At 43.6% G+C, this 14,996-nt stretch overlaps 4 protein-coding genes across 4 annotated transcripts; 3 read left to right on the top strand and 1 right to left on the bottom strand.

Moving 5' to 3' along the window:
• Positions 1-302: 302 nt before the first annotated feature.
• IL334_003940 (uncharacterized protein) lies at positions 303-1,596 on the top strand (the record flags this gene model as incomplete). Its single annotated transcript, XM_062935664.1, has 7 exons — positions 303-470; positions 553-559; positions 641-668; positions 739-803; positions 887-957; positions 1,038-1,200; positions 1,358-1,596. The coding sequence occupies 7 exons, from the start codon at positions 303-305 to the stop codon at positions 1,594-1,596; spliced, it is 741 nt and encodes a 246-aa protein (XP_062791715.1).
• Positions 1,597-2,100: 504 nt separating this feature from the next.
• Positions 2,101-2,750, top strand: IL334_003941 (uncharacterized protein; the record flags this gene model as incomplete). Its single annotated transcript, XM_062935665.1, has 2 exons — positions 2,101-2,216; positions 2,354-2,750. 2 exons carry the CDS (start codon positions 2,101-2,103, stop codon positions 2,748-2,750), a joined length of 513 nt encoding a protein of 170 aa, XP_062791716.1.
• Positions 2,751-3,236: 486 nt separating this feature from the next.
• IL334_003942 (NADH dehydrogenase (quinone), G subunit) lies at positions 3,237-5,797 on the top strand (the record flags this gene model as incomplete). The annotated part of the gene is made up of 6 exons (XM_062935666.1): positions 3,237-3,288; positions 3,370-3,484; positions 3,564-3,584; positions 3,649-3,703; positions 3,757-5,085; positions 5,150-5,797. The coding sequence occupies 6 exons, from the start codon at positions 3,237-3,239 to the stop codon at positions 5,795-5,797; spliced, it is 2,220 nt and encodes a 739-aa protein (XP_062791717.1).
• A 454-nt stretch (positions 5,798-6,251) lies between these two features.
• IL334_003943 (uncharacterized protein) lies at positions 6,252-14,602 on the bottom strand (the record flags this gene model as incomplete). The annotated part of the gene is made up of 7 exons (XM_062935667.1): positions 6,252-6,899; positions 6,966-9,867; positions 9,921-10,057; positions 10,115-12,502; positions 12,558-13,481; positions 13,538-14,469; positions 14,581-14,602. The coding sequence occupies 7 exons, from the start codon at positions 14,600-14,602 to the stop codon at positions 6,252-6,254; spliced, it is 7,953 nt and encodes a 2,650-aa protein (XP_062791718.1).
• Positions 14,603-14,996: the final 394 nt, after the last annotated feature.

Genomic DNA, 14,996 nt, shown 5'->3' on the forward strand with positions numbered 1-14,996 from the left:
CAATATTGGTCTAAATGTTTTTCAGCTAACTTGTTTCTGATTCCGGATAAACCGGAGTGAAGATTACCGACCGCGTTAAAAAAACGTTCCTCAATGTGATGATGACGTAATATCGTACCATTGACTCTTTCCATTTCAATGAACAGCTCGATCAAGAAGGGAAAACAGCGCACCATCTATATATATTTCTAAATCTTGCTAGCATTTCGCATCCTGTCAACATCGGGGTAGACTCGATTGAAGACTGCTTACTCCAATCGAGTCGATAAAAACCCACATTTGTGACACTGATTCTTAACAAAATGCCTCTGAATTCTCAACAACGTGTAGCGCCCACAAATCAATATCCGACAGATGCTACTCCTAAAATCGGAAGGATAATCTTCCACATCGGCTCAGCTATCACTATGATCAACGGTTTCTGGGGATTGCAGATGATGGCTGTAAGCAAGGACTTCATTGGATCTCAAGTGAGTGGCTCTGTGGATATCAGCTATACGTTTAGATCGTTACAGATGCTGATGGGACGCTTATGTCCTTTGGATGGATCAGTATGGAGGTAAGTCGATTTGCAGATCTCCGCGTCAGCACAACAAACTAGAAACCCAAGATGTGATTACTGATAGCGTTGGTGCGACAGGTCACTTTCAGTACTTGACTATACAAGGGTATGTGCAATTTGCTCGATCTTGTTTTCAGAAGATCGTCAGCAGGCGACTAACCCGAGTTCGCATCTAGACTTTTCGGATCGATAGCAGCGATGCTTCTGTCCGGTATCTGTGACTATTTACCTGGTGTACAAGGTAAGTTCTGAACCTCGATTGTGGCCTCAACAAGAGCATGATACATGACACAACCACTCAACTGATGTGATATTCTCTTTTAGGTATAAAAACTGTCAAGAGGATATTCCTACTTTTCGCCTTACCTATTGAATTAGTAATCTCATCGATATATGTAAGTTTATAACAAATACCCCCGCCTATGATCGAGCAGTTTTTTCAGATTAACCTGAGTTTCATCGGTGAATGTTGTAGTGGAGTATCATCCTATTATCACCTGAATTAATGCTACCTCCAAACCCAGCACTGCAGAATACCCAAGAGCCTTCGGCATCTGATAACGCGGATCCACTATTCAGGATCCCGTTGACAATGGATCTGAGTATGCATCTGGTGCCTGCTGTAGTCCTATTACTTGGTAAGTCAATCTACCGTTCTTCATCCACCTCCCTGTTCTCTCACCCACTCTGGCTGGGACCCCTTTCTTATTCCCCCTCTCCCCTTTTCCTCTCGCTTTCTCTTCTACCCTTCCATCCGATAATGAGCTGCACTAATCATGTCCCATGCTCAAATAGATTTCTTCGTCCTTGAAAAGAAATTCAAACCTCCTGTTTCCAATTACGGTTCCTTGTTGTTAGCAGGCGCCTTTGGTACTGCCTACAGTGTATGGGTAGAACATTGCGCTTCAATCAATGGTTCATTCCCTTATCCGTTCTTGACCATAATGACTTTCCCTCAGAGACTGATGATGTACAGTGGAAGTGTCGTGATGGCTTGGTTAGTATTTAGAGGTTTAAACGCTTTGCACAAATAGTATGTCACTAGACGCATTAGATAGCCCCGTAGGAGTGGTGTACGATGGTCAGTTAGGAGTAGATTACGATGCAACATGCATGTGGACGATGATTGCATTTCACGTTTCATGTGATCACCCCTTGTTTTTCAAACTTCACTTCATCATCCACTCACTAAATTATGAAACATGTTTACCCCTGAAACTGTGTGTTCTTGGGTGCGTATCACCAGGGACTCACTTCAGTCATCATATGTTCTTGACTTCACTTCACGATCCAATCGATTTAGGGTAGATGGTATGAATGATCGATACATTACTTATGAGCTGATTAGATGATGAAGTGAAGTCAAAGATGATGGTGAATAGATCATGAAGTGAAGGCGACGCTCATAAGATGTATATAGAAGGATATACTTGACGTCGAAGAGTAAAAAATGCATCCTCTCATCCCAAAACAACTGCATCCCTTCACTCTGACTTGCATACAAAGCAATACCAAACACAAACGGATAAATGAAAACAATGTATCCTACTCGAAAAGCACCTAATCCACCTGCTTCCTATTCAATGGAAATTGATAACAAACTTCCACCAAACCATCCTTTCGCAACCTACTATATACCTCCGTCTCATCATCAGTCTCGTTTTTTGAATCATTCATCCTCCGATTCTTCTCTGAGCTCGCATACTACTCGTACTTCGAGATCATCACCGAGATGATCACTCTCAAAACCTCTTTCACCTAAAACCAATCGTGATGCCTATTCATCTCTAGGACACTTCGCTCCTCAAAAACCGATAGAACAATATCAAGACCTATGAGATATGATCAACGCCAATCCACTCATCCTTCTTATTCAAGATCTTCATCTACATCCCCATCTACTCCAAATCGAATAAACCCCTATGCTCCATTACCCACAGAACTATCATTATTCGACCCCAAATCAAGACAGACGTTACTTAGTGATGTCGAATATATTTTAGGCAAGAAATTACATTTTCCATTCATCAATTCATTTACCAAAGACAGGAAGAAGAAGGAGAAGAAAATGAGCAAATTGATTAAAGGAAAAGAGGAAAAAGAAGGTTGGGTATGGTTACCCGAGAACAACGTTGTGATTATAGACAAACAGAGAGGAAGAGGCGTGAGGGAAGGTAATTATATCTAGGATCTCCATCTTTGCAAGGCTACAGTATCTTTCATCTTATATCTTTGGGTTTCATGCTATGTATCCAGTCTGTATAACAAAGAGTCTTGGCTTGGTGTTACAAGTATCTTTCGAGCATAGCCCATCCCTAAAACAAAGACAGCAACGTCGAGCGCAAGATGTACAGAAAATGATGACGTATGGATATTACCTTACAAAGGGTCTTTAAGAGTAACTTGTCATCTCCCATTGGCTCTTGTGAAAGTGCCACATTCGGCATTTTATTCCAATTCCACCTAATTCAAGTGGTTTTACGCCGGCTCTCACTGGCTGAGATGGAATTAACAGCACATACAACGACAACAGCAAAGATATTGGAAGTTTGATATCAGATGGCACATCTGATTGTCACAGCATCAACATCATCATCATCATCATCACTTTCTCTTTCAAACAACATCTGATCCTACTTCCCCGCACTATAATTGATAGAGAGGACAGATCAAAATGCTTCGACGTATCGCACAAAAGAACGTGTCCAGAGTAGCGGGTCCTTCTCGTAAGTCAATTCTCCTTCAGATCTCAATATCTCACTTTTTGTCGTTGCCGATTGGTATACTTACCTCACTTCTATCTCCAGACGCCAGACTCCTCTCTACTACTGTACCACGACAAGCCGACATCACACTCACAATCGATGGAAAGGAAGTAAGCGTACCACAGGGTACTGCTTTAATTCAAGCTTGTGAGAAAGCGTGAGTGAGATCGGAATGAATTGTGGCAAATGGTTTTGATCACAGAAGAGCATATGCTGATCAGTATAATTGATTACAGTGGAGCTGCTGTTCCCCGATTGTAAGTCATTTCAATAGTTTTGAGTGTTATCCCAGGTGATTATGCTAATACTATACACCCATAGCTGTTACCATGATCGACTAGCGATCGCTGGTAACTGTCGAATGTGTTTAGTGGAGGTGAGCTACTAGCCTACTGTTTTAAGCCTCAACTGATCAACTCTTCTGCCCAGGTTGAGAGATCACCAAAACCCGTAGCATCATGTGCTATGCCTGCTATGCCTGGATCTAAAGTTTTCACCAATACTCCATTAGTTCACAAAGCACGAGAAGGAGTAATGGAATTCTTACTTGCCAACCATCCTCTCGATTGTCCCATCTGTGATCAAGGTGGAGAATGTGATTTACAAGATCAATCAATGAGATATGGATCAGATCGAACAAGGTTTCACGAAATAACAGGTAAAAGAGCTGTTGAAAATAAGGATTTGGGACCGATCGTCAAGACATCAATGAACAGATGTATTCAATGTACAAGATGTGTTAGATTCGCCAATGATGTTGCCGGTGTAGAAGACTTAGGAACCACAGGAAGAGGAAACGATTTACAAATTGGAATGTACATTGAAAAGACAATGGATTCCGAGATGTCTGGAAATATCATCGATCTTTGTCCAGTTGGAGCATTAACCTCAAAGCCATATGCATTCCAAGCAAGACCATGGGAATTGAAGAAAACTGAATCCGTCGATGTATTGGATGCTGTAGGAAGTAACATCAGAGTAGATTCAAGGGGTGTTCAAGTTATGAGAGTACAACCTAAAATCAATGATGAAATCAACGAAGAGTGGATTTCAGATAAAACAAGATATGCTTATGATGGTCTCAAATATCAGCGATTGACAACTCCTCTCGTTAGAGAAGGTAGTAAATTCGTACCTGCTTCATGGGAAACCGCGATGGAGACAATCAGACATGGATACCTCAACTCAGGTGCTAGAGGAGATGAGATTAAAGCTGTTGCAGGTGCTTTAGCAGATACAGAAACATTGGTAGCTTTGAAAGATTTAGTGAATAGGCTTGGATCTGAAAATACAACTCTTGATTCAAAACTTGGTGACCTCCCTCCAGCTCAATCTGTCGACATTCGATCAAATTACCTTTTCAACACCGGTATTGAAAACGTTGAAGAAGCCGATGCTATCTTATTGATTGGTACAAATCCAAGACATGAAGCAGCAACTATCAATTCTAGATTCAGAAAACAATTCCTTCACAAAGGAACGGAATTCGCTGTTATCGGAGAGAAATTCGATTCAACTTTCGAATACGATCACGTTGGTACTTCAGCTAAAGATGTTGAAGCCTTCTTGACCGGAAAAGCAGATAAAGGTTTCGCTAAGATATTCAAGAACGCCAAGAAACCTTTAGTCGTCGTCGGATCTGCCGTAACGGAAACTAAAGATGGTGCAGCTGTACTTAAAGCTGTAAGCAAGTACGTATCGGATAACGCCGGAAAGTTCTTAACACCTGAATGGACCGGTTTCTCCGTACTTCAACGTGTGAGTGAGATTCACCATGTGCACCTGAAGGATCTTATACTAATGATGATTTCAACGCTTACAGGCCGCGTCTCGAGCTGCTGCCTATGACATTGGTTTCACCCCATCCACCTCAGCTTCATCAGCCAAACCTAAATTCGTATTCCTCCTCAACGCCGATGACGTCGATCCTTCATCCATTCCCGAAGATGCCTTTGTAGTCTATCAAGGACATCACGGTGATCACGGTGCTCAATTCGCAGATGTCTGTTTGCCTGCCGCTGCATACACCGAGAAATCAGCTACTTGGATCAACACTGAAGGTAGATCTCAATTAGGTCGAACGGCCGTTCCACCTCCAGGAGCATCAAGAGAAGATTGGAAGATCATTCGAGCATTATCAGAAGTCATCGGTAACCCATTACCATATGATGATCCATTGACACTTCGACAAAGAATGTTCGACATTTCACCAACATTAGTTCGATATGATGCTATCGAAAAACCTTCTCCAGAAATCACAAAAGTCGGTTTACAATCATTGTCATCAGCCAAATCATCTTCATCTTCAGCTTCAACAACACCTTTCAAGAAGCCAATAAGTGATTTCTATAGAACAGACCCAATCTCAAGAGCTTCAGTCACAATGGCAGATTGTTCAAAAGCTTTCACCAAAAAACAATATACAATTGAAACTGTTGATGATCGAACTGCTCAAGCTAGTTACGCATAAGACTAAAGCATAACAGATTTGCATCTGGTCTGAGATTTGGGTGGGAGTTCAGACGTTCGATACGGGTCAGGATGAATGAGCGATATGAATGGAAAGAGGTTTTAACGGGGGGATTTTGAGATTTTGAGATTTCATTCAAAATGGTTGGATTCTAGTTTTTGGTTTATTAAAACTTTTGTACTTTTGGCATGCAGTTTTAGCATTTGATACAGCTATCGTTTGTAGCTGCACTCGTCCGAGACGCTTGAGCAATCGGTGATTAAAAGTCCTTGTTTCTGCGTATTCGTACTGAAGAGACTACAAATATCACATCATTATGGATTGATCGTATTTCTCATACGAGTCTTGCATAAATGGTTCATTAGATCGTATCTTAGATGCTACATACATGATTGATTTACCTTTCCTTACCGTTTTTTCTTTCTATCCCATTTCAAAAGAATAACTTAGTTTGCTACCTGATATTCCTCCTGGACAGAACAGGTGTATTTTGTTGACTCGGCTCTTTTTCCCTATCTCCTTCGTCGTTCCGATCGACTACTGGTTCATCTTCACCTCTTCCACCACCACCATTGTTCTCCCAGATAGCTTGTCTATTCATGAACGAATTGACTGAAACCATTGAAGAATTCCCATTAATACCTGTGCCCCCACCTTGATGTTGGAGTGTATGATCATCTAATCCAAAAGCATTTTGATCACCTAAATCACTCAAAGAACTGAAGCTTTCCATTGGTCCATGTCCATGTCCATGTCCGTGACCATTTCCGTTTCCGTTTCCTCTTGAGAATGATGAGGGTAGTTGAAATACGTTCAGGTTTGAATTACTTCTTGAATGACTTTGCCGTTGCGGCGTTGTATATGAGGAATTATTATTATTGCTATTGTTGTTATTGAAATTGATCCTTTGGGTTATATTGTCTCTATCTCTATCTCTATCGTCGATTGAAGAAGTCATTGATGATTCGGAGGTCATGGACATTGACATGTTAGGTCTATGAATAAATGCCTTGTTGTAATTTACGACATTTCCGTTCATACTGTGCAAATACGATGGTGATGTCTCGTATATCGGCGATGAGATTGAAGCTTGGTGCCCTCGCTGATATACAGACCAGTCAGCATGATTTCTGTTCTACCTTAGACACCGAATGTATTGTGCACTCACAGCCATGATAGCTCTCAATCTCCTTTCACTGACATCACTTCCAGTTTGCTTATGACCATTTCCTTGAACCCGTTGATCAGAAGTACTACCTCTTCTTTGACCTACTCCTATTCCTCTTTCTAACACATTCCTGAAACCATTATTTGGACTATTCCTTTCCGGTTGATTTTCTTCCAACGTTTCATCAAAGAATTGACCTAAGCTGTGTAATGCTCCGACTAAATCACCCATGCTTTGATTATCCATCCCCATCCCCATTCCTGGTCTATCATTCCTACCAATACTAGTTAGAGGAGGCGAAGGTAGATCCAATGAAAGTTGTGATGGGTTTACGTTATTACCGAAACCAAAGCCGAATCCCAGGCCTCTGCCTAAATCTGTGAACTGAACCACTGAGAAATGAGCCGAAGCAGCTCTTGTTTCGACCGCACATGTGTTGAACACAGCATGAACATTTTCCTTGGTTAATGATGATAAATCTTTGGAACGTGGTACGCTCCAACCGGATTCTTCGATCGGTCCGAATATATCTCCACTTGCTGAACTGTTGGGTGACAAAGAGATCATTGGATCTGTTGACATCGACGTGATAGGCATATCTAATACATCTAAAGCTTGAGAAGAGTGCTTTGTCGAAACCAATCTCAACAGGGGTATCAAGAGCTCTGATCCGTGTGATTGAATCGGTACTCTAGCTTCAGGCGATTGTAGTACCAGTTTCAGAATAGACATTGATTTTTCCCTCATCCAATCATGTGGATTCAGTATGAACCCAAGTAAGAGGGTTACTATATCCAATGAATGAGTAGACATATAATCTCGAAGTAAAGAAGCTGCTTGTCGGATGAAGTCATCTTTAGCCCTGAATCTAACTCTCGCGAAAGAAGTGAGTAGTCTTGAAAATGACGCATGTTCTTGAAGATCAGCTATTGAAGCTAAATCCAATGCCATAGAAGCTAATTCTTCATTTGGTTCACCCACTTCTAAAGAATGTAGCATCCATGGAAGGGCTGCGATAAAACCATGCAGTAATCGATCTGAAGATGGATCGATTAAATCGTCTTGAGATGCAGAAGTCAATCGTCGAATAAGATCAAATGTCAAGAAAGCAGTTTTAGACGATCGTAATCCCACCAGAAGTAACGACTGAAGATACGGTGCTGGTCCGACCCAATCGGGTGGTCGGAAGGATAATAGATGACCAACGACAGATGGATCAGACAAGTTCGTTTTATCCAGGACATGCGAGAGCAGTTCGATGACTTCGGTGAATTCGTTTTCGTATGGTGTTGTCAAACAAGCGGTACTACACCAGAAGATTTGAGGGTATGAAACAGCTTCTGACATTGTCAGATTTTGGACTATAGCAGCGAATGTTCTTAGGACTTCTTGATTGAAAGCTTGGATTTCAGGCGATGGCGATGCTATTGTACTACTCAATCTTGCTAGGATATCAGATACCATCCTTGGATTCACCTTTGGTGACAGTATTCGGAAAACCTGAAAGGATCGACAAGCTAAATGACGAATCGGACATGATGTTGCCCATGACAAAGCTAATTCACCCCATTGTTGCCTGATCCTAGGTTGAAGTGGTAACAATATACCCAAAATTTTCATGATCAGATTGGTCATTCTCGGTGGAGCCAGAAAAGCGGATTCGGGGGTCCCGGTATCGTTTGCTTTCCAGAATGCTGTTGATGTAGTTCGAGCCAATGAGGTCAGCTTTTGTTCTGCTGTTGACCATATAGCAGCCGCGTCACCTGTAGGGACATTTGACAAGTCACATATCCAAGCTCGAAGAGTTTGGAAAAGCACGGTTTGAGCCTGATCATGAAGAGCTGATGACGCATGGTCGGCATGAATCAAAGCGGCGTGAAGAAGTGCAGGTAGTCGTCTTCCGAGTTCAATATCGTCCAAACGATGTGGCAATAGTTCACCAGCAAAAAGTAGTGCCAATTGTCCAGTGGAGAAAGTTTGGGATCTACTTGTTGGTGCACTGACCAGCGAATCGAGATTGACTAGAGAGGACATTGGACTAGGTGGAACATCGGCTTCAGGTAAAGCAGCCATGGCATTAGGTTCGACGAAGTTGCAGATCTCTTGGAAAATCGTATCCCCGGCTTTCGATTGAGCTAGACAAGCCATAATTCTTTGAGCATGATCGACAAACTCTGGGGACTTTCTTTTACCACCTTGTTCAAAGAGAAATTTCACGAGAGCAGTCGTGTTGGTATTGTGTGATTGTCCAGGTGATTGTTGGTGGCCATATCCGGCATCAGCGAAAGCAACAAGCATAGATTTCACATCGTCAATATGATCATCGCCGAATCGCACAGCCAGATAGACAAGATTTTGAAGAGCTTGATGTTCCGCAGATGCATCTTCTGGCGATAATTCAGATATATCAGAAGCCAGGTCCAAGAACTCTACCCATGGTCGTAGTATTGATAGAGTAGCTTGTCGACGAGGAGCTTCAAGCTGACTCAGTCGAGTAGTACATTCCGCTAAGAATTCGAAAGCGTGATCGGCGTACACAGCAGCTAGTTGCGAAGACATCCTTTTTTGAGCGTCCCTGTAAACATTTGCTGACGAGCTGCCTATAGCGGGCAACAAGGCCGTTGAATGAAGTACAAATGACGGGTCGATGTATAATGATTCGGTAAGTTGGAAAGCCCTTTGCCTGACATCAGGAACTGGATGTCCAAGTTTCGATAGAGCCAGACACGCCACTTGTTCGATTGGAAGAGTGAGTAGAGCTTCTGACAAAACATCTGCCACTACACCGAAGAATGACGATTCAAGAGAGAATTGTTCGCCTTCGCCGAATGATTGATGCAGAACTTCATCAAGAAGTCTTTCGCATTCCCAATTGTATTTTATCAATGCAAAAAGAGCTCGTCTACCATCAGTTGTCAGTTGCAGACCTACAGTCTTGAACGCGTAGCGGCTTACCTTCCAGTCTCATGATGAACAACAGAGGAAGCCGAGAACATCCCCCTTATCCATCTGAGCACAGTTAACGGCTCGACAATATGATCCGAAGCTTGTTGAGCTGGGGTGGCTTCAGAAGCCGAGATTAATTTCCCTTGCTATATCCGAGAATTAGCTATATATGTCATGGAGAAAGGAGTCAAATGGTAACTCACACATAATCCAGCCATGGCTTCAGCTGCAGCAGCCGACAGTAGCTTTGTTTTAGCTTGAATATCGTCCAGGTATTGAGCTCTATCCCTGTCACCCCTGTAACCTTCAGCTGCTGCTTGTAGAGTTTGACTTTCCCGTGCTTTAGCTACATCCGGTCGTCTACCGACATGACACCACTCGAAACATAGCTTGAAGATTGCTCCTCTCATTTCCTCACCCAAGAATCTATCGGAAGCATCTAGTTTTCCCAATGAATTGGTTAAATTCTCCACTGTTATACAGAAAGATCTTCGAAGTGACTGTAGTTCGAAATCTTCCTTTACTGTTCTGTCCGATAACAAGGTGTATGTGACTTTGACAAACCCAATCATCGAGCTCAGATTTGCCAAATGAGATGAAGATTTGGCGTCCAGCAATAAAGGTGAAATCAATCGGAACACATGAGCGACTGACGTCCATATAGGTCCATGAGCAGTTAATGGAGTACGTCTTGAGGTGCCTTCGGATCGAGGAGTACCTCCTACTTTCGTACCATCTGCTAACCTGCGTACGACGTTGAGCAATATTTCTGACAATGGTCTCAGGTGGTTCTGATTAATCGACCCCATAGCGTATACAGCTGCGTCCTTAAATCTCGGATCTTCCCATCCCAACATGGATGTAAGATAAGAGAATAATCCAGGAGTGTTGATCATCTCCTGATTCAAAATGATGACATCTTTTGTCCTTTGCACCGGTGGAGTGGGTGGCGCTGGACCTTGAGATGTCATTGTGACACACAGTATCGAAAGGTATGCTCTCCAGTGGTCCGCAAGGATAGCTGTGTCGGACGATGAGCGAGTAGTGATTGATCCCCTGCTTACGGTAGCTTTCAATGCTCCCGAGCCGGCCGTCAGAGCTACATGAGCTTGAAGTCGAAGTACTAACTGACATACTACTTGTCGAAGATCTGCTGCTGGGCCTGGAAGCTGTTCGACTACTTTGCCTACGAAGAAGGGGAGTATCGAGAGCCAGAGCGGGCCGTCTTTTGGATGTTCGCTTTCTGCTATACGCTGAAGAAACTTGGTCTTATCTGGAATGGAAAGTAACTCAATCCTGTGTCGATCGCTTGAAGACATCCAAGGTAGGACTTTGATTGACTCCAAATCCGAATCGTCGACCGCGTACTCGAGGATTTGCAGCACACGGGTAAGAGACGCTTTATCGGGAGCGAATCTGCTGTACCTGAATGCAGCTGAAGGTCGACGTTGATGTCCCTCAAAATTCCGAGCGGCAGTCAAAATCTGATTTGCCAGTTTGCGCAAAGGCAGAGAAGACGAGCACAATAAGAACAAAGCACATCCTTCAATCTTGCTGATATGGGAGGGCTCGATGGGTGGTGATCTTTTTTCGGTGTCGTCATCAACGGCTTGAGCTTCAGCGACTCTCTGTTGAGCGACTAGAGTTTGTAAGAGATCAAGCCAAAGTCGTATTATCCTCTCAACCTGACTCTCAAGAAGTCTTGCACCTATGAAGGTATCTCGAAAGATATGTCGTGTTTCGAAGACGAACTCTCTAAATGTGTTGACTACAACCAAGCATCGCTCTGGATCTTGACATATCCGACGTAATGTATTGCCCGCGATATAGCATACGTTTGGATCGGCTGAGAATGTCGCTCGGCAAAGCACGTTCACCAGTTGAGAAAAGTTTACGTCGCTAGGCATACATCGAGGGAATGATTCAAGCAGAGCACACATGAAATGTAAGGCCGGACCATGTCGAGCGGGGTAAGCCACGTACACGTCACCATGCTTGATCGTGATCTGTTCCGTTACGTTGTCCATTGAGTTGCTCGAAGCGTGCCCCGATAGAGTGATCGAGTCGTTGGATAACAGGAGATTCTTAACAGAGTTGTCGCACTGGAAGAGAAGGTCAACAAAGGCAGGACCACATCGTGTCAAAATTTCGTGAACTTCGGGTTTCGATTCAACTTCGAGCGCTAGAGCTTCTCCCGCTGCTTCAAATCCTTCGATATCAAATTTGGTAAAATCTGGGGAAGAAGGCCACGAGGCTGATTTCTCGAGCTCGGTAGACCGCAGTGTGTAGTTGATAGCTCGAACGAGTACGGTAGATCGATCCGATATTCCCACAGGATCCCTTCCCTTCAGAAAATCGGTGACAAATTCCTCTCCAAAATCCAGATGACGTGTCATGACGTAGTGCAGGACAGCTATGAATGGTTCGGCGGGTATTTCAGGTGGGTATAGAGAACCTGTTGAAGGAAACAATATTTTCATCAATGGATCCAGTCGTTTACGCATTGAAGTAGAGGATTCAGGACATCGGTTGAGGTATATCCACATCGTTCGGACGAGAGCACCCATTGCGATCAGTCGAAAATTCCGATCCTGATGAATTCAACAGTCAACTGAAATTGTTCCGTATAGCAGGTTACTGACTTACCTTGAACTTGGCCAATATAGCATCTGTAGAGGACTGCCATTGTTGCATGAAAATTTCTCTCGGTGACACACCTAAGGCAATGATTACCAATGGAAAAGCGGTCGACCAGTATCTTGCTTTTTGGGCCATCAGCATGGCTCTGTCTAGTATGACCGCTACCGCTTTTGACCAAATTGGATGGTTGACCTCCGCCGTCGCAGTCTCTATGACTGGATGTAGTAGGCTGGTGAATGTTTCGACGTAGGCAATTTTGAGTGTTTGACCGTGTGCGTTTGCGAAAAAGTTTGCTAATGACTGTATGAATTCTGATGACATCTCCAAATCTTCCTCTGGGTAAACTCTGAGTTTGAGATGTGTCATACCTCTCAATAGATGTTCGATCTTACTTTCCGCTTCTTTGGTTGGTTGAGAAGAAGTAGCATGTTTCGACAATTCTCTGATAAATCGGTCACTGACCGTTAAGAAGCGAGTTTTTGAGAGTTGACCTAACAGTTCGATTTGCGATTGGGAAACAGCTTTCCTATGTGGGAATTGCAAAATCTCTTCTGGTTTCTCTGATCTATAAGCGTTGAAAACATTCTGTTCTATCGACATCCCCAAGTCTTGATCCAACGAGTCCTTGGGTATGATTCTCAACAGCTCGATCAACGCTCGGTTCATTATGAACCTTGCCGCAGATGATTTTCGTGATTGCAATATAGCCGCAGCATCTTCTACTCTCATTTGCAATCCCAGAGATCGGTCTAAATGAGCTCTGACTTCTGAAGCCCCGATATTTCCAGTATAGTCCCTTGACCAGCTCATCAGTAGATCTACCACTCGTCGAGCATGACGCGTGCCGCAATGGGCTAATGACTCCATGAGGGAGTCAAAAGTAGGGTCTACGCCAAGGTCAAGAAACGATGAAAGGGAAGGTTGAGTATTCTGTGAGAATATCCAATGTCAGACTAATCAGATTAACAACTGGGCATTGTACTCACCAGAGGTCTAGCACAGATCCTGCCAACTTTCTGATTGGCGGATTCCTTGAAATCCCTGAAAACGACTCGTAAAGCTTCTTCACCTGGCGTTTTCCCAAATGACACATCTGAACCATCTTCACCACCTACACTACCAGTTCTCCTTGAAGCGAAGCCAAAGACACTTGCATCGCTCCCCGTCCTGTTCATCCTTGAAGGCGTCTGCCTCAGTGGTATCGGAGGTAGAGCTGGCATGGGGTGATCTTCAGCCCTGAAATTCGATGATCCTTGAGAAGTCGTTGACCTTCCACCCTGTGACCTATGTGATGAAGCTATAGAGTATTTTCTTCCATCTGGATTGTGATATCCCACACCTTGCGCTGGCGATGACGATGTAGAAGTCTTACCAGCTGTACGAGACGAAGTTTTGAAAGTAGCATTTTTAGGTGAGATAGGGGAATCAAACCGCGAGAAAGGATTTCGTAGAGCTGGATATCCAGGTGCACCGTATGCTTTGGTGTCGAGAGCTGGAACAGGTGGGATTGCAGCATTACTAGACAACTTAAAAGCGTTTTTCAGTGATGCTAAAGAACCTTTTCTAGCGGCTAGAAACCCAGGCGTAGAGCCGACTGAAGTTCCTGGAGCGACGAGTGACGAAGAAGATCCATTGCTGAATTTACCAAATCTGGTACGATCATCGCTTGTTGAACTGGAAGCTTGTCCAAACCCATGTGCATTGGTATTGGGGGTAGGGATGCCGACTGAGAAACTCGCTGAAGCTTGAGGAAGGACAGGACGAGTGGGAGTAGTTTGCTTAATTGGGAAAACCGCATCAGCGGAAGGGTTGGATCGGTGTGCGTACGGATCTGTCTCGAGTAAAGACGAAGTTGATGAACCTGCACCAAAATTCTTCGAGAGTGACGGAAGATAATCATCTTCATCGTCTCCGAGATCTGTGGTGTAGCAGAGTCAACGTGAGTTCCATTAAGAGATTATTGGCAATAAGATGATCAGAAAAGTTCCGAGAAGGTGATGCCAAAGCTGATATCAGCGTGACCACTTACCCGGAATTACAATTGCCTCCATGGTGTTGGGCATCAAGTGATGGTATGTCACTCATGAAGTTGACAGAGGTGGATGAATCTGACCAATTGAGCGACCTGTGTGTTCTGTTGCTAAGTAAGCTTTGAGAGGTATATATATCACCACGACATTATCTCTGGATATGTCGTCGCTTGTATGTATTCTGACAACACTCTTTTGTGCTCTTCTACTTTTGTTGGAATTTAAAGATGAACGCGAACAACATGAAAGTGGTGTATGCAGCATCAGGCACGACCAAGTCGCGTGTCGGACCACAGAAAGGAGATTGGAAGGTATCTCCGACTGTGATGATGTACTGCCACATCCACGTGGCTCAAGTCCCGATGAAATACCGATCAGTGCGTTATACATAACAGAGAGGGGAGGTTTGAGGTGG

Source organism: Kwoniella shivajii, chromosome 5 (genome assembly GCF_035658355.1).
Source record: "Kwoniella shivajii chromosome 5, complete sequence".
NCBI lineage: Eukaryota > Fungi > Basidiomycota > Tremellomycetes > Tremellales > Cryptococcaceae > Kwoniella > Kwoniella shivajii.